This window comes from Nesoenas mayeri, assembly GCF_963082525.1.
Source record: "Nesoenas mayeri genome assembly, chromosome: 13".
Classification (NCBI taxonomy): Eukaryota; Metazoa; Chordata; class Aves; order Columbiformes; family Columbidae; genus Nesoenas; species Nesoenas mayeri.
In genome coordinates this window covers 10,655,082-10,674,623 of record NC_137550.1, presented here as the reverse complement: position 1 = coordinate 10,674,623, position 19,542 = coordinate 10,655,082, and the positions used below count along the sequence as shown (strand labels likewise).

General features: G+C 40.4%; 1 protein-coding gene across 2 annotated transcripts in view; it reads right to left on the bottom strand.

Annotated features, from left to right (window-relative positions):
- The window catches only part of TENM1 (teneurin transmembrane protein 1), a gene marked incomplete at both ends in the record, with an annotated part of 239,415 nt that overhangs the window by 129,127 nt on the left and 90,746 nt on the right, over positions 1-19,542 (bottom strand). For both annotated transcript variants that reach the window (XM_080352763.1, XM_080352764.1), the window contains 2 exons: positions 367-519; positions 10,810-11,048. In XM_080352763.1, coding sequence (XP_080208889.1) covers positions 367-519; positions 10,810-11,048 — 392 coding nt within the window. The remainder of the gene's footprint in view (positions 1-366; positions 520-10,809; positions 11,049-19,542) is intronic.

Sequence of the window (19,542 nt, the reverse complement as noted above, 5' to 3'; positions counted from 1 at the left end):
TTCCCTAAGCCTGACTTTGGTCTGCATGACAGGACAGCATTGAACTCTTTGCACACATGGGCACAAGGTGAACAGGATCTCACCTTCCTGTCTTGAGACAGAAACCAAATGCTCTAATGCCTCTCCTCTCACAGAAGAAGGGGAATTATTTTGCTATTGAACATTACCTCCTAATAGCTTGGGTCAGTTCAGTGAGAGTTCTGCTAAAGCAAACAATCTGGCTATGGGGTTTTTGTACCTGTTTTAAAATTATACTAGAGAAGATAGAACCTGAACTCAAAACACACTCAAACTGCAGCAAATACAGAAACTGAACCACAGTAATGTTTAAATATTTGTAATGTCTGTCCTCTCATTCACACGTACCTTTTTTCTCCGTTTTATCAGAAACCTTCCCTCCGATTGGTGAATAAGTAGTATCCATGGACTCTGTTCCTTTATTTCCTTTGCTAACTCCATTTTCATACAGCTGTCCCTCAACAGGCTGTAGTTGCCAGGTTAAACCAAACAAGTGTACTGCTGCAAAAAAATGAAGACCAATTAATTGATCTCTAAGGTACAGCACCTTCAGTCAGACTAAGAAAGAATGATATGACCCAGTTTCTGCAAAGACAAGTATAATACTACTTCTTTCTGTTAGCAGTAAATCAGAATTTCAAGAGGTCTAATGAGCAATTTACTATTTCACCTTAAAACTCAATGTTTAATTAGTTTCCACACTTCCTTTTGGAGCTCAGCCAGATCAGGGTGGTGCATTTCTACAGCAATTAACAGAAATACTTGCAATTAAAAGGATAGAAGTTGAATGAATTTAATATTGTGCGACAGATTCTAATGCTACATTAACGTTGTCCCTCAGCTTTCAACTGTCAAAGAGCTCAGAGTTTGTTGATTGAAGCACTGACACCAAGTAAAACTTCTCACCTTTCCAACCCGGTTCTAAATGAAACTGTGCTCATTGCACTCTCAAATCTTTTCACTCATGCTAAACATCAGTGAAAACACTGACTCTGTAGATTTACACTACAGATAAAAAACTGGGTCTAGAGCTAAAATAAACGCAATTATTCTACAACACATACTAACAGAAATATATAGAGTTAGTTGTTATATATAGAGATAGTTGTTATTTATGTATGCACTGGGAAATCTACTCAATTGATCATTTTATGAAGTTATAAACTCTCTCTTTTACCATACACGTGGGCAGCCTGCTCCACTTTGCCTACACAACCATTCAATTTTCTCCTTTCCTTCCTCTTGTTTGTGATCTGAGCCATCGAAGGATGGTCAGAGAAAGACAGCAACGGAGTATCTTATTTTAGGCATACTACAATAGTATTGCAGTCACTCTAGACAATTACTTGGGTCCTACTGAGGAGGACAAATTCTTCCAGGGAAGTGGTTGCCGTAGCATTGAAGTAACTCAGCAGGCAGGACAGATGACCCACTAAAATAGGGATTGAGGATACCCCCAACAGAGGAGCTGAAACTGTCGCATGAAGAGCAAACCCTGGGTAGCAGGCACTTTAGCCACATGCAGCAATTTGCACTGAGCAGCATCTGCTCACAGTGGGAGCCTAAAAGGCAATATATTTGCTCTTCCTGAATCATGTAGGAACCTCAGAGGCTCTCAGGAGCAGTAAGTGTGATCTAGAATGGGTCTTGCATTTAGAAAGTATGTTGGTTTTCTTTTGGACTTGCATATACTTTAAGGAAAAAATCCCAATACAAACAGGAAACAGAGCCCATTATTCACTTTCTCTGTGTTTGCTCACAAGCCTTCCTTGCATGCCAGAAAGTTAAATTATACAGCAAAGCCCCATGACTTCAGTGGGTTCCTGGCAAGGGATTACCAAAACTACCACAGGAATGCAAAGCCGCCAATCTACAATCATTAATTCCAGATCTGTGCACCCCTGAATCACTCAACCACAGACACAGGGTCCAAATCAAGCAAATGAAGGCATTTCTACCGAATTAGTGAGGCGACTATATTTGTGACACATTTATATTTTTTCTACTGGCTTCAGGAGAAGAGAGACAAATTTACTGAATTCTCAAACCATGGCTTCACCATCAGATCTGGGGCCTGGAGACACACCACCGAACAGTAAATTCCCATCCCCCAGAAGAGCTACTAAAAGCTTACTCCAGTGTTAATGGCGAGATCTCAAGCCACAGACGTGCCTGGATTGCTCCATATTCTATGGACTTGAAATCATCAAGGGACCATGCTAATACTTTGAAATGGGTCTTGCAGTCAGATCACACAGACCTAAGCTCTGATCTTTGAGCTTATTAATGCAAGACAGACTACTTCCACGTATAGAAGGTACAACAAAATCAACGTGCTTTGACATCTCTAGAGCAGGCGGCTCTTGCTCCTGGCTTGAGCTTCTGGACATTATTATAATTTAAAGAGTTAATAACAACAAAAAGGAACAAAGCTCAATGGGACTGATAACTAATGAATGTACATTTCATTTATACTAATGCAAATAATTATGTCAGCACTTAAAACAGATCAACACTAGATACAAAGTATAACTGCACACATCAATAAGCTTTTAGTGGTTATAGAATCACTAATATAATCTAATTGCTTTCTTATGCTCTTTGCATTGTTGCTATTATTCACTTCCTAAGATAGCATTTGCATGTGCTGCAGAGGGTGTGTCACAAAGCAAGGACTTAAATACATAATGTGCCTTTCTCCTTACTATATGTCTTTTCCAGATTACATGCACTATGCATTTTGTCATCCACTTGCACCAACTGGAATAGTTTGCTTGCTTTGTCTTCCTTCAGGCTGGGGAAGTGCTGTTGTTTTTACAGTTCGTGCCAAAGCTTGGCAAGCTTGCAAAACTGTTTGTATGGATGTTTGACACTCAGTTTCCTCCCTGAGAAACACCAGCTGTACTGTGGAGATGATGGGCTCTGCCAGCCTTGCACTTCTAGCCTGTGGGAGATGACACGGGATACTGGTAGACCAGCTTCAGGTTAAACAACGTGCAAGAGGGAGTGTTTGAACAACCAAGCACATTGCTATGAAAATAAGGCCTAGTTGAATTAAAATAAATAAATGACTTCTATCACTGCAGGAACGTGGTCATATTGCAATCTTAAAACCAATACAATTTTCATTACATTAGCTCTTGAGAAACAACTTTCAGATCCAGGTATCACTCTAGTACTAAGCAGACCACATAGAGCAGTAAAGGCATTAATTCTCAGAGATACCTTTTTCAGAAGTTAACTACAGGGAGTAATAAATGTTTATTTAGCAGACACAGAGCCTTACCTTGCCTCTTCATTTTCCACAATACTTTTCTTTTACCTAGGGTATACATAATTTCTATAAAGCCCATGTTTCCTACAACATATGTACATCCTGTTTTATATACACAGTTATTTCACCAAATAAGATTAAATAAAATTTTCAAATCTCTCTGCCTCAAGTCTCTTTAGAAATAAGTAGGCACGTACTGAATTTCATTAAAAATCTCAAAAGAACTTCTCTTTTGAGTCATTCCCTCTTTGATTTTTCTAGTGGATTTCTGGCTTTTGCTCATCTGTAAAGATATTCTTTCTTGTCATGCCTGAACTTCCAGTATATTCCCCCCTCTATCATGACATTATTACTTTGCTCTGTTATTTATGAGTTGCATTCTGCCAAGAGAAGAGCTGTGCATTGCTTTCGCTGAGGTGATCTGGAGAAAGGCAAAATATCTGAGGGCAAAATTTGACCCTCTTAACATATTATTTGGCGATAGAACTTATATGATGGATACTACCATACCTCTATTTTATTTCGGTTTTATTAGATAGCCCTGTTTAATCCAAAGTTTCAGATAAAATTGCAGCACAAAAGCGGATGTACTTTTTTATTTCTTCCCACAACACGCACTATGGATGTTATTGCAGATGCTACATTTGGAGGATGCCACACGATTATACTGAAGCTAAGCTGCTTCCTCAGTTACCTGCCCTGGCCAGGCTGCATGGCTGAGCACTCAGGGTAACCTTAAACGATCTCCCTCTTGAATACAGAAGATTTCACTCATAGTACAGACCTTTTCTTGGCTAATTTATTAAGTTTCCTAGGTAAAAAGTAATTATTAGGTATGGAACAGATCTCTTGCAGAAGAAGATAAATCAAAGGACTATATCATCTACCCCTCCCATAAATTTCCTTCACTGAACAAAGACACGAGAAGCTATTGTGACTTTATGCTGCCCTAGGGATTTTCTCCGTTCAGAGGCAGGTTTTTTGGTTGCTTCACATTACTGCTGTAAATGAAACCAGTTGTGCCCTGTTCAGAACCAATGCTTGGGTCTTTAGCTCTGAAGTAAATGGCCAGATTGTTTATTTTGTTTAACATCTAAATAAACTCATATTTCCAGATAAACTAACTTGGTCCCTGCAATTCTGTGGCATACTCGAGTAAATATTCACAAATATATAAGCATTTTTTTCAGATCTCACTTTGTAAACTGGATTAACCCACCATCTGCTATGAAGCCAATGATCTAATTTAATTTATTCTTATCTACCTTCTGTGTAAGCACAGCTTGTCAACTCCTGTGCTACACGTTTGGCAGAAGATGAATAAGAGGTTTGGCTCCAGTGCAAAAGAGGCTCTCAGTAGAGAGGAGATGTCAGAAAAGTCCTGTGCAATAAGTACTTATCAACCCACAAGATGAACTTCAGAGGACAAGAATCCTATAAATGTGAAGTCTCTCCAAATTGCTGACCTCCACTAAAGGCTTTTGTTTAGCTTTCTCTGCTGTTTCCAGTTATTTTACAAAATCTCCGTAGATCATTCCCCTGAAGCCTTGACTTTAGAAGAGCTGTAGTAGAACGTATATAAGCAGCTGACTATTCTTTCTGCACCTGCTCTGACCAAGTGCCAGAAAAGTATTTATTTTCTATAACTGCTAGCAGGTTCTGCTTATAAAACTGGATTTCACTGTGGCACAAATCCATCCGTGCCTCAGCTCCAGTAATAGTGAAGCAATGTGAAAATACCTGAACACAAATAAGTCTACAAAAGGGGTGTTCTTCTTTTGTAAGTTCATTTTGTAAATGAAATGCTACCTCATTCTGCTCTAACCAAGTTTCAGAATTTGGCACTCTTAATATTTGATTCAATTTGAGAATTTTTTAAGATCCATATTGAAGTGATAATTTATTTTGTACTATATATGGCCTTTCATGAAAAAAGGATTTTTCCATATATTTGTTACAGCCAACTTAACTCTCAAGCATCCTCCTCTTTCTCAAGCCTTCTTCTTTTTGTATTTAATACACTTCTACACCTGGGAACAGAAATCCCACCTCCTCTCCTGCAATCCTCCTACTGGGATGTATAACGACTAGCCTGGTTTTCCACTAAGGAGCTCAACAACATTTTGGAGCTGCACATCTGCATCAGAGCTTTTCCGTATACCTGAAACACTTAACAATGTTTACTACACCATGATATTCTTCAGTGCAAAATCAGCATATTTTCCCCTTGAGCCTTCTCTGCATAATTTTGAGTTCTCAAATTTAAGGATTTCTGTTTTATACTGTAAAAAGCTATGCAACCAATATTATAAATCAATGTATTGAGATGCATACATGCTCAAAATTTGGCCTGGCCCTTCCCAATGTTGAAATCATCACTCCTCTACCCTGTACACCATGTGAGAAATGACAGGTCACGGTGGCAGACAGCAGAGAGGTTTTAATTTCCTCACCCTCTGTATGCGTATAGTTTAAGACCCAACACCCATCTCCAGTGCATACTCATAGACAGTGATATTATCATGAAGGATATGAACAACTTCATATTCATACTTGAAAATTCATTTGTATATAAAACAGTCATTTTGTAGTCAGGGATGCTTAAATCTAAGAACGTGGGATGTATTTTTCAATGGCACTGAATGTTTGCATCTCCTCCTGAAATCAATAGGAACTGTAGGAGTGCAGCACCTCTGATCAATAGGACCAGCGATTTGCAAGTCCAAATCAGCTACTGATAAAATGGCAAGGTATCATGAAAGAAAAATCTGACTTACTAATGGGCTAAAAATAACTTAATAGATTAGCCACATCCAGCATTGTATTATACTTAGAGAAAATGGTGTGGTGCTGAAAAATTATAGGAAAAAAAAAATATTTCCTATTCTCTCTCTTGTATTTGCCTTATTTACTCTTAAATTTTTGGTCAAATTTCTTCTTTAATTGCTGATGGCTACTTAGGTTTTTATTAGAATTAGATTTATAAAAGAGAATATTTAGTATACCATTCCACAACAGTAGCATATTTTATACTCTTTATAGAAACACAGACCAATGGAAAGACACAACTATTGACTTAATTAAATCAAACAGATATGTTCTTGCCTTTCATCTGACAGTCTGGAATTTATTTCATAGCCTTTGAACATCAGTATGTACGCAGTGTCTGCTGGTCCTGATCTTACTAGGAAAAAATAAACTATTTAAAAGTATTAGAGAAATTTCAGTTTTCTTTTCTACACTGTTCTTTCGCAAGGTGCCATCTCTGTAAATATCTGATCCCAGACTGGTGACATGATGCAGCTCAGCCCTTTTGAACACCTTGTGCTAGACAAGGATACATCAACACAGAGCCAGGGACTTAATCTGTTTCTGTTTTACAATCAAAAGCAGAAAAACTTCAAGGTAACTGGATTTCAAAAATTTTCCCTGAAGATTTTTTTTTCTTCCTTTAAATTTCAGTATTCTTTTGCATAAATCTTTAGAACACACACAGCTCATATGCTCTCCGGACACAGAGCCTGCCAGCAGGCAGGTTTTGCCCATTTTATGCTGCTGTCTGAAGAGCCACTACCCTGTGTTCCCCAGTCAGTCTTTCACTCCACTGGTAATTCACTCTGCTCCACCAAATGCTCCGTTTGCTCCCAGGAGTGGCTGGTGAAGCTGCTCCAGCCCCTGACGGGCACCACCGGCACCTCCCTGCTGGGTGACCCAACCGCTCTCTCCTGCCTTACTGCCTGCTATGTGTGCAAATTCAAGCAATTGTGTCTCAAACTGCTATAAATCACAGAACCCCAGAATGTGAGGGGTTGGAAGGGACCTCGAGAGCTCATCCAGTCCAATCCCCCCATGGAGCAGGAACACCCAGATGAGGTTACACAGGAAGGTGTCCAGGCGGGTTGGAATGTCTGCAGAGAAGGAGACTCCACAACCTCCCTGGGCAGCCTGGGCCAGGCTCTGACACCCTCACTGTGAAGAAGTTTCTTCTCAAATTCAAGTGGAACCTCTTGTGTTCCAGTTTGTACCCATAACCTGTTGTCCTATCATTGGTTGTCATCGAGAAGAGCCTGGCTCCATCCTCCTGACACTCACCCTTTCCATATTTATAACCATTAATAAGGTCACCCCTCAGTCTCCTCTTCTCCAAGCTAAAGAGACCCAGCTCCCTCAGCCTTTCCTCACATGGGAGATGCTCCACTCCCTTAATTATCTTTGTTGCCCTGCGCTGGACTCTCTCCAGCAGTTCTCTGTCCTTTTGGAACTGAGGGGCCAGAACTGGACACAATAAATCCATTACAGTTCTCAACATACCTGAAAGTACAGAAGAAAAAACGTACGTATGCCTTTACATGATAGAAAATAATTTAACATGTTTACGGTGTGGAGACTAAACATCTGCTTTATGAAATGAGGTTTTTTTTGGAGTAACTACTATGACTTTAGAACCTATTCACAGAAATTACTCCTGTTAAAATGAAAATATGTGTTTTACCTGAGAAACTAAGTATTTTGACTAAATATTTTCAATAAATCAGATGTTACACAAACATTTACAGGGTTCCATAATTTTCTTACTGTCCATATAACAGTCAAATTTATTTCAGAAAGGACCAAATAATAAACATGCTGATTATAGGCCAAAAGAGAAAATGAATTTTTTAAATTACTAGTAGTTCAAAGGAGAAAAAATACAGAAGAAATATGTGTTCTCAAGTAAAAGGTTCTTCACTGAGTCTCACTGATAATAGAGAAATACTGAAAAATAAAAGAACAAAAACATTCTGCTTCTTTACCTTTTGATTGAAAAGAAATCACAGCCTAGAGGACTCTGGCACAGGTCTCAGGTTGTTACAAACAGAAGAGCCACTTGCAAATTTTTGATCTGGAATAAGCTTTGGGTTTCCAAGACTTTGGGAATGTTCCAACTGATTCGAGGCTGCAATTTGGGCCTATTTTTAACAGTAATATGTAGCTCATGCACCTAATGTCTGTCCAAGATACTTGAGAAAGTACATTTGAGGTATAAGGGAAAGAAAAAGCTTAATGTTAAATTATCTACTTTCATTTGGCCTGAAATCACAGCTCATTATAAGTTAATGCAGACTATGTAATAAAATACGAAAGTGAAAATACTTTTGCCTTTACAAAACCTCTCTTATTCTTCCAGCAAGAACCACTGAGCTGATCCCTGGTTAAATCTGATGCTTACATTAAAATAAGTTTTGTTTTGCAATGTGGTCCCAAGTCTGTAGCCATTGCTTGGACATAATTACCTCTGACTTGAGGAAAACCTGTCTGGAGTGAGGACTGAGGGACCTGAGCCATGGGGAGCAAAGAGAAAATACTTGGGGGAGTGGATTTTAACTTCAGAGCATTACATACGATCTGATTTTGTATATTCAACTACTCTTACTTAAAACGTGCACATTTCAATTTTTGATGTGAAAAGATAAACAAATATGAAAACTTACAGAACAAGTAAACTTTAAAAATATTTTATATGCTATTATTCATACCTAACAAAAGGGAAAGAACTACGATACCTGACTCATAAGAACAGATCATGAACTTCTTTAAATATTTAAACAACCAGAAATGGGCAGCATGAATATTAATTTAGAATAAGCTAGCTAATACTACCTGAAACTGCAGGAAGGCTTATGCAGCTGAAAAATTTCCTGGGGAAGCGAGAGCAAATAACAGCATATTGGAAAGTTTTCTGAAATAGAACTCTGGATTCAGAGATTTACATTTTTCTATAGAAAACATAACTAGAAATACTAATAATTTCTAAAATACAAAGACATCTTCATTTTATCTCGTTCTGCCCAATGAAAGAAAACATGTTACACCCTTATGTTATCAGGTTAAGATAAATAAAGACACATCTACAGGAAATTCATACAGAGCTTTTTAATTCATGATGCCATGATGCACTCAGGGCTTTCTTGGGCTGATGACATGTAGCAGCATATCTCTAGAAAGTTAAGAAATTTTCAGTGGCAGACTGAAATTAAGCAGGGATGAAACAGGCAGTGCTTCACCCAGATGAAATCGAAATGGTGTGGGTGGATATATGTGTAGCAAACAGATGAGGCTGCAAAAATTATACAGCTAGTCCTAACTGAGGGCATATGCTCACCAGCTGCTATGTAAATCTGCAATTAATGTAGCTTACTAGATCCTCAGGTGCTTTCAAATAATCATACACCCGAAATGATCAAATCTGCTTTCCCATCTGCATTAGATGAGGATGTCAGAAAAAATCCCTCCTGATGAGCATCTCACTGACAGAAACCAGAATTTTTTCCCTATGGGAAAAAAAAAACCCCAAAAACCAAAAAATCCCAAACCAACCAACCAACCAAAAACCATCCCACAACACACTGGAAAAAAATGACCAAAATTTTAATAATATTCATTATAAGGACATTTATACAAGGAATAGAGAAAATTAGTGGCCACTTATTAGTTTGGAGGTATCTGTACTTGTACCTCTGCACAAGTTTTACTACATATAAACCACTCTTTCAGGCAGACCCAGTGTTATTCCTGTTCAAGCTATAAGATGCTGGTGATACTTTGGCTCATGCCCATCTGTAAACTGGCCCCTAAATCAACAAAGCAAGAGTGCGTGCGAGAAAGTGCATCACACCAGCAAAAATTAATTAGATTTCAATATTTTTACAAGTCACAGTCGCATTCTAAGATTCTACACACTGAATGTTTTGTAATATTTTCAATTCAGATTGAAAACCCATGCGTTAATTAATGTTCAGTCAAAATGTCATAGTAAGTCACAAAGACTTGCTCTCTCCTGTATGATTGTAGTCACCTCCAGTAATACCTATTTTACAAAAAAAGGAAGCTGTTTCTTGCTATTCTGATAAATCCTGTCAATCTATCATGATAACAAAATTGCAAAGTTAGATACTTACAAAGATGAGTTTGAAATTAAGTAAACGCCCTCCAATCTATGTAACATTTTTTTCTGAAATATAAATTCAAAGGGACAGCAAAATATAACTTAGAAAACATAGTTCAAAATACTATGAATTTTTAGAGCTAGCTGTCATTCTGTCCAATCATATAAGAATGAAGAGGAAAAAATGGAAGATTTGAATCATGATTAGACTGAAGAAATACAATTAAGAGTTATCAATCATTGCTGAATAATTCTTTAACAGCAACAATGTTGTAAGGTTTAATATAAAAATCAAATGTTTAATTTAAGAAGAATATCACAGCAATTAACATCAGTAGGAGTCCTCTACTAGTATAAACATGTCATCTTGAATAATATTTCTTTCTCTATCAGGCAGTATCAAGGTTAACAGAGTAGAAAGTTAATGAGAATTCCATGCTGTATTCAACCTCTGGCCAACCTAGCATTTAGCTCGTCAGAATTTACAAAGCACCCAGTGGCAAACAGGATTTGTATTAATGTGAAAGCAAGCAAGACAACAGAACAGCAAAGGTAAAGAATAATTGAGCACAGAAAAGCAAGAGCGGCTTACCGATGACATAGGCTAGCAACAAGGCCAGGGTGACTGTAATAGCAGTGGCACTCAGAGCAGTGCACTTCCAGTTGCAACATCTGTAGGGTTTGTTAAAAGTGAAGGTGGGTCTAGAAAAGGTGCTTCTAGGAAGAGGCCTAGGAGGTGGAGAGTAAACAGTATTGGATGTTAAAGGATAGTTCTGACTGGCTGCGCTGAAGATAGCTGAAGACCCAGATCCATGTTTAAATAGGAAATGCCTACAAAAAGAAGACAGAGAACCATGATGTAAAAACAAGTTTGTGATTTAAGAAGCAAAAGGAACTACAGAAGTAATGTGTGATAAATACCACATATATCCACAGAAAATACAAAGACAGGAAAATGTGCATTTGAGTACCCTCTGCACTGGAAGTTTTTCAACCACACCACAAGATTTCCAGAAAATTTTTAGTGAAACAATATAACATGAATGATTTCTATAGTATCCTTGTAGTGGAGTAATGCTGAGTAATGCTGAGGAGAGGTTATTTTGCAGTGAACCATCGGGGCGTCCCTCAATACGAGCAACCCCATGTGCATTGCTACTTGGGCATTCCTGAGACACGGGAATCGTTGCCAGCAACACCCACTCCATCCACAAACACACAACCGGATTTATCTCACCAAAAGTACAAAAAAAGTGCAGAAGCCACTAGTACTCTGAATATTTATTTTCACTTTGGATTCTCTCCAGAATATAGGAAATAACAAAAACAAACAAACAAAAAAAAGACAAAAATGAAAAAGAGAAAAAAAAGAAAAAAAGGTAGAAGAAAAAGGAAGAAAGAAAATGGAAAAAAGAAAAAAAAGAGAAAAGGATAATCCATTTTTGAAGGACTGTAGTTGCTGCATAGGTAAGTACAATGTCTCTAGTATTCTTAATTGAGCTATTTTGAGAGCAGTTTTTCTTAAAATGCTTTTGCCTACTGTGGTGATTCTCAAACATATTAAGAAAGAATTCATTTGGAGAGCTATTTCAGCATATTTTGGAGGACTGATTGCCTTCCAGAAAAAATAGCAGAGACCTACATTACCACAAAAAATAAGATACAGAAATGTGTCTTGCAGAACAGGCTCTGGTGCAGAAACATTGAGCGGTTGTCTATAGGAAGATGGATGGTTTTCAGGACTGGCAAGTACTCTCCAAGAGAATTTGGGAAAGGATATTTAAGTTTAAACAATAACTTACTGTGCTATGTGCTCAGAAACTGTAGCAAAAAAGGACATATTCAAGGCTGACCATAGCAACCACATATTCTTTTGGAAACACCAACTTTCCCTTGTTTTACGTGAGCAAGCTTCCCAAGCACACTATTTTCTGACAGGCATGGATTAGCTGAATTTCATGCCAAACATGCACCCAAAGAAGTGCAGAGCACCTCAGTGGCGCTTGGTCCCACGCCAGGAGGTCTGAGCTGAGACAGCAGGTGAGGGGCACTGCTCCTGCACAGCTTGTGAGAACACGGGCTGCCTTGGCCACAGGGCTGCCACCACATGGCCTTTTAGCCCCGATCTCTGGAGCCTTTCTGTTGAGCACCCCAACCCAGAAAGGCATTTCCTAGAGAACCACATTCAACTCTCCTGAGCTTGCCAGCTCTTTGCCTTGGGAGCCAGATACTGATGGGAAGCAACGACCCACTTGTATCTCAGGTGCTTTGAACTGTGCTCCATTCACACCAGCACCCTGCTGAATAAGAGCACCTGTGGCTGTTGCTGCTGGTGGTTCCTGCACAACCCATCTCTCTGTTCTTCCATCAGCTGAGTGCTGTGCAAGTGCTCTGCAAGCATTACCATGCCACTTGTGCTGGGGGTGCAAGTTGTCTTCAGTTGTTTCTGCCAAAACTGAAGGAAGATCATGCATTTAGAATCAGGTGGCACTATGATACCTGCAAGCCAAAAGCCACAGACACACCTCACAGCTGAAGTTAACTGGCCAGCGTTGACACAGCCCAGAATCTTCCCAATGACAAATGTACCTTTACACCTTCAGCAAGGCACAGGACAAGTTTTTGAATACATATATGGATCAATTAATCCATGCTGGTGGAATTTCTTTGATGGATACACAGCAGGATGTACACTGGATCAAACACTCAAGAGCATGAAACATGGTTATACTGTGACATTTGACTTTAAGAATATTGTAAATATGTGCTCCTGAAAAGGTAATTGCAAAAACGGTGTAATGAGTATGATGTTATGTATTTTCATTATAAGATTTTAAAAGGTAGGTTACAGTTTTCAAAATGCCAGATCATAGAAAATTTAAAAAAAAGTATTACAGGGCAGCTTTATCTTTTAAAGGGCCTTTATTCAGGCTGTTACATAAAAAGAAGGTAAATGAGAATACCAGTTAGCTTGCATTCCAGATTACAGTGCCTACATGTCAGGAGTCTTTTGATGCACCATGAGAAGAGAATATTTGTGTTGCTTATGTTGAATACCAGCTATTCCTGTTTGGTACAACAGCACTCAGACAAAAAAAGGGTAAGCGAATCTGAGTACAGTATCTTGACAAGGCATTCTAGTTTTCTTTCCCATTGACTTTCACAACTATAGATTTATACATCACATAGATGGCAATGCTCTGAACATGGTAATGAAGGGGGAATGAAGAACGATTTCAAGGTCTTGGGAAGGATGGTGAAAGACTCAGGGGCTCAAGTGATCTTCTCTTCACTCCTTCCATCTTCAAGTGACGATGTGGGATGGAATAGGAAAATTCAGTCTCTAAATGGTTGGCTCCAAGAGTGGTGCTACAGGCAAGGCTTTGGATTTTTCTATAATAGTTGGTTTTATAAGACACCAGTCCGGACAGTGTCACGCGGGAAAGGTTTATTTCGTAGGGGCAAAAGGATGCTGGGGCAGGAATTAGCTGGGCTCATTTGGAAAGCTTTAAACTAGGCTCGAAGGGGGATGGGGTTGTAGCTGGGCTTGTTCCAGTGGGGCAGCATTCTAAAACTGATGAGGACTAGGTGGCCTCCTATGCCCCTAGGGAGAAATGGGTGTGCTCTGCTGGCTCCCTGAAATGCCTGTACACCAATGTGCGCAGCATGGGGAATAAGCAGGAGGAGTTAGAATCCTGTGTTCGGTCGGGAGATTATGATCTGGTGGCAATTACAGAAACACAGTGGGACAGTTCACATGACTGGAATGCGGTCATGGATGGCTATGCCCTTTTCAGAAAAGACAGGCCAGCCAGGCGTGGTGGTGGAGTTGCTCTCTATGTGGGAGAGCAACTACAATATACTAAATTCTGCCCAGGAGTGGATGATGAGCGGGTTGAGAGTGTATGGGTCAGGATCAAGGGGCAGACTGGCAGGGGTGACACTGTTGTGGGTGTCTGTTACAGGCCACCAGATCAGGCTGAGGAAGTTGATGAGGCCTTCTATGGGCAGCTGAGAGTGGCCTCACAGTCACAGGCCCTGGTTGTTGTGGGTGATTTTAACTTCCCTGATGTTTGCTGGAAGGCCCATTCAGCCAGCCAGCCACAGTCTAGGAGGTTCCTCCAGTGCATTGATGATAACTTCCTCATGCAGATGGTGGAGGAGCCGACTAGGAGAGGTGCACTGCTGGACCTCATCCTCATTAACAAGGAGGGTCTGGTCGAAGCAGTAAAGGTTGAGGGCTGACTGGGTTGCAGTGACCACGAGATGGTGGAGTTCAGCATCTTGTGTGGCAGGAACAGAATAGCAAGTAGAATTGCAACCCTGGACTTTAGCAGGGCTAACTTTGGCCTTTTCAAGCAATTGCTGGGGGAAATCCCATGGGCAAGACTGCTTGAAGGAAAAGGGGCCCAAGAGAGCTGGATTGCATTCAGAGATTGCTTCTTCCACGCTCAGGATCAGAGCATCCCCACACGTAGGAAGTCAAGGAAGGGAGCCAGGAGGCCTGTGTGGTTGAATAGGGATCTGTTGGGTATGCTCAAGCAGAAGAGGAGAGTTTACAGGTCATGGAAGCAGGGGCTGGCCACTTGGGAAGAATATAAGGCTGCTGTTAGAGGATGTAGGAAGGCAGCTAGGATAGCCAAGGCCTCCTTAGAATTACAGCTGGCAAGAGGGGTCAAGGACAGCAAAAAGAACTTTTTCAAATACATAGCGGATAAAACTAATAGCAGAGGCAATGTAGGCCCACTGATGAATGGGGTGGGTGCCCTGGTGGCGGAAGATACAGAGAAGGCAGAATTACTGAATGCCTCCTTTGTCTCTGTCTACTCTGCCGGAGGCTGTCCTGGGGAGCCCTGTACCCCTGAGACCCCGGATGAAGCCAGGTCAATGGAGGAGTTTGCTTTAGCTGATGAGGACTGGGTTAGGGAGCAATTAAATAGTCTGGACATCCATAAATCCATGGGTCCAGATGGGATGCATCCGCAGGTGCTGAAGGAGCTGGCTGAAGTCATTGCTGGACTGCTCTCCATCATCTTTGCCAAGTCTTGGGAAACGGGAGAGGTGCCCGAGGATTGGAGGAAAGCAAATGTCACTCCAGTCTTCAAAAAGGGCAAGAAGGAGGACCTGGGTAATTATAGACCAGTCAGCCTCACCTCTGTCCCTGGGAAAGTAATGGAACAGCTTATTCTTGGTGCCATCTCAAGGCATATCAAGGATAAGAGGGTTATTAGGGGCAGTCAGCATGGCTTTACCAAGGGTAAGTCATGCTTGAACAACCTCATAGCCTTTTATGAGAGTGTAACAAGGTGGATGGATGATGGCAGAGCGGTGGATGTGGTCTACCTTGACTTTAGTAAACCCTTTGACACAGTCTCCCACAGCATCCTCACAGCTAAGTTGAAGAGGTGTGGTCTAGACAATAGAGTAGTGAGGTGGGTTGCAAACTGGCTTAAGGAGAGAAGCCAGAAAGTGGTAGTCAATGGTGCGGAGTCTAGTTGGAGGCCAGTATCTAGTGGAGTGCCTCAGGGGTCAGTACTGGGGCCAGTATTATTCAATATATTCATTAACGATTTAGACGAGGGAATAGAGTGCACTATCAGCAAGTTTGCTGATGACACTAAGCTGGGAGGAGTGGCTGACATGCCAGAAGGCTGTGCTGCCATTCAGCGAGACCTGGACAAACTGGAGAGTTGGACAGGGAATAACCTAATGAAATTTAACAAGGGAAAGTGTAGAGTCCTGCATCTGGGCAGGAACAACCCCAGGTTCCAGTATAGGTTGGGAAATTACATATTAGAGAGCAGTGTAGGGGAAAGGGACCTGGGGGTCCTGGTGGACAACAGGATGACCATGAGCCAGCACTGTGCCCTTGTGGTCAGGAAGGCCAATGGCATCCTGGGGTGTATTAGAAGGGGGGGGCGTTAGTAGATCGAGAGAGGTCCTCCTTCCCCTCTACTCTGCCCTGGTGAGACCACATCTGGAATATTGTGTCCAGTTCTGGGCCCCTCAGTTCAAGAAAGACAGGGAACTGCTGGAGAGGGTCCAGCGTAGGGCAACAAAGATGATTAAGGGAGTGGAGCACCTCCCTTATGAGGAAAGGCTGAGGGAGCTGGGTCTCTTTAGTTTGGAGAAGAGGAGACTGAGGGGTGACCTTATTAATGTTTATAAATATATAAAGGGTGAGTGCCACAAGGATGGAGCCAGGCTCTTCTCGGTGGCAAATAATGATAGGACAAGGGGTAATGGGATCAAGCTGGAACACAAGAGGTTCCACTTAAATTTGAGATAAAACTTCTTCTCAGTAAGGGTGACAGAACACTGGAACAGGCTGCCCAGGGAGGTTGTGGAGTCTCCTTCTCTGGAGACATTCAAACCCGCCTGGACATGTTCCTGTGCGACCTCACCTGGGCGTTCCTGCTCCAGCAGGGGGATTGTACTAGATGATCTTTTGAGGTCCCTTCCAATCTCAAACATACTGTGATACTGTGATGGTAACATTACCTATAGCTGTTTTAGTTCAAAAATCCTAAACTCAAATATAATAAAATAATAAGTTGCAACGAAGAAATGTAACTGTCAACAGGACTATACCATGCTGTTTTCCTCATATCAAACCATCAGAATAAAGTTGGTTGTTTCAGCTTCAATGCTTTGTTGTCACACATCGTTTTTACAAGTATGCGAGGGGTTAATTTTCAGTCAGTATTTAACAAGGTACAGAGTTTTTTAGATATCCAGGAGAGACCATCACAGCAAAATTTGGACCAATATTCAAGGGAGGAGAAGTTGAATTACCATATAAGAAATGTGTTAATATATATAAGCATATACATAAAGTATGTATACATTATATATATATTAACCAGCCAATAATTTGTTAACTGCTTTATATTTTGAAGACATAATGACAAAATGCTACATATTGGATAATTATTAATCTATTTTTTTTTGAAAATATAGCAAAGTGGTCTGATATTGGCAATATTGATTGTCCTTTATGGTGCCTAGGTCAAAGATATCAGAGGTAAAGGGAAGGAAGCACTGAACTGAAAGTTATTATTAAGGCCCTAATAGCCTTGCAGTCAATAGCCAGCAATAATTTCATTTTCTTGCACAGGGACTTATAAATGTGACTTCTTAGGCTGATGGTAAAATGCTGGTGTGCAGGGGGATTTCGTGATTAGCAGAGAGCACACTCAAGCTGGATCCAGCTCACACACTTGTAGATAGATGACTCCATTCACACAGAGGAGAATTTACATAGCTCTAACTTGTAATAAACCTGAGATTCTGAGACCACAGCACACTGAAACTGAGCTACCAGTGAAATAACATCAAGAAAAATGTTAAAAACCACAATTGTTTATGCCTTCCATTTTTTTGGGAGAGTATATTGAGTATCCAAAGACATTTCTATAGAATTTGAAAAACACTGGTGACACAAAGACAAATTTCCCAAGCTAGACTGTGACTATGTTCGCATAAACTCAGACAGCTCCTCATCAGTCTGAGCACACCACTGTTCCCAAAGGACGTTAGGACACGATAAACTGTTGCTATCAATTCCATAGAATCAGGTGCTCTCTTGAAAGAGCAAAATAATAAAAACTGCAGTTCAAAAGTTTAGATGTGACTGCAGCCTGGTATGTGCTTTAATATTTGATCTAAGAGAGAAGCTAAAGTGCTTTTTAAATTTTTTTTTCAAACTGAGAACACAAAGCAAATCAGACATTTATAAGAATGAGTGATAGACCACTTGTTCCAAGTGGGGAAGTTATAAATGTTTACAAAAACATCAAAAACATCCATAAAGAAGACGATAATATTCTCTTAAAAAGGACATAATCCATAAGGCATTGTTTGTGAAATAAGTCACTTAATATTATTACACTGATAATTCCAATACATGCATAAATATTAAAGGCTCAGTAATAATTTCATATATAAAAGAGGCAGTTGGAAAACATTTCCCCTTTCATAAATTAACCACAGCATCTGGTTGGCTATCTGTCCATTTGTTCATCTCGAAAATGCAAAACTTTTGAACTTTGAACCCTCTCAAGCAAAGCTGACAGGAAGAAAAGGATCCTACCAGACTGATAAAAATAAGGGGTGTGGAGGGCTGGAACAAACCCGTCCCAAAACCCAACACAACCCGTAAAAGCCCCAGTGAGGTCCTGTACCTAAGCTCAGCTCTTGGTCCCCTCCCAGCCCCTCCAGCCAGCCCCTGGCTGTGGCAGAGCACACATGGGCTGAGCAACAGTGATGTGCCCAGGAAAGAGACGAAGGACTGAGGGAAGGGAGTTCCTGGGGAGTTCGGGGGGCAGAAGTCATGAAACGAGACCTCTCAGTCCTGCTGATCACAGAAGAGTTTGCATACTGTCAAGATGCCGTTTCATGTGGCTCATCTAACTGCTCGTGTTCAACCTTCAGAGGAATGGCATATAACTCCAAGAGTGCAGTTCACATAAAAACGGTGAATTCTCAGCTAGGAGAAGGTTAGAGAACAGGAGTTCATTTATTTCTCTCCACCCTTCACTGTGAGGATATTTTGTTATGTACTTTTGCCTTCCTATCTAGAATGGTAATTTAAGCCTTACAAAAGCTACACATGAAGCACCATCCCAACTGAATTCAAGTGGTGGTAATGTAATACTATTACAGAAACCAGATTAACTCCACACTGAAACCCTTAATTGAATTCTGAGAAAATATTTTGATATCCCAGTACTGTAGTGATGTCCCTCAACTCTGTCAAGGGCTCGATATCCCTTCCCTTCTGTAATTTCTGTGCATTTACCCTATGCCTGGTGCCTGTAGGCCTAGAAGTCCATCCTCATTTGTACCTAGAACTTGTTTTCCTTGCATTTCCACTAAAAACTACAGCTTTGTAAGAGAAAAAAAATTTAAAAAAAGAAGAAGGAAAGCAGATCTGAAAGCAAACCACTGGGTTAGTAGAAACACAAATCTTGCTTCCCTTTATTCACTCATGTTTACTTTACATTCTGCTTGAAAACTTGGCCCTGTGACCCAGGATGCGAAAGGATGTAAAAAGAATCTGTATCCTTTACTTTTCCCTTCAGTACAGAACAACTAGTGACATGATGCTGACTCATTTGTCTGCTGTTGCTGTAGGTGAGATAAGCCTGTTAACTAGATGACTTAACTTCCAAGTCCCTGGTAGAAATCTGGGACAATAATTATATAAATATAGAACAGTGCCAAAGCCAATTAAGAAGAGCTTCTGAAATGGAACAGGTGTCCAAAATATAAGTGTCTTCTGGTTTCATTGGCTATTTAGTGGTAAAACAAACAAATAAAACCC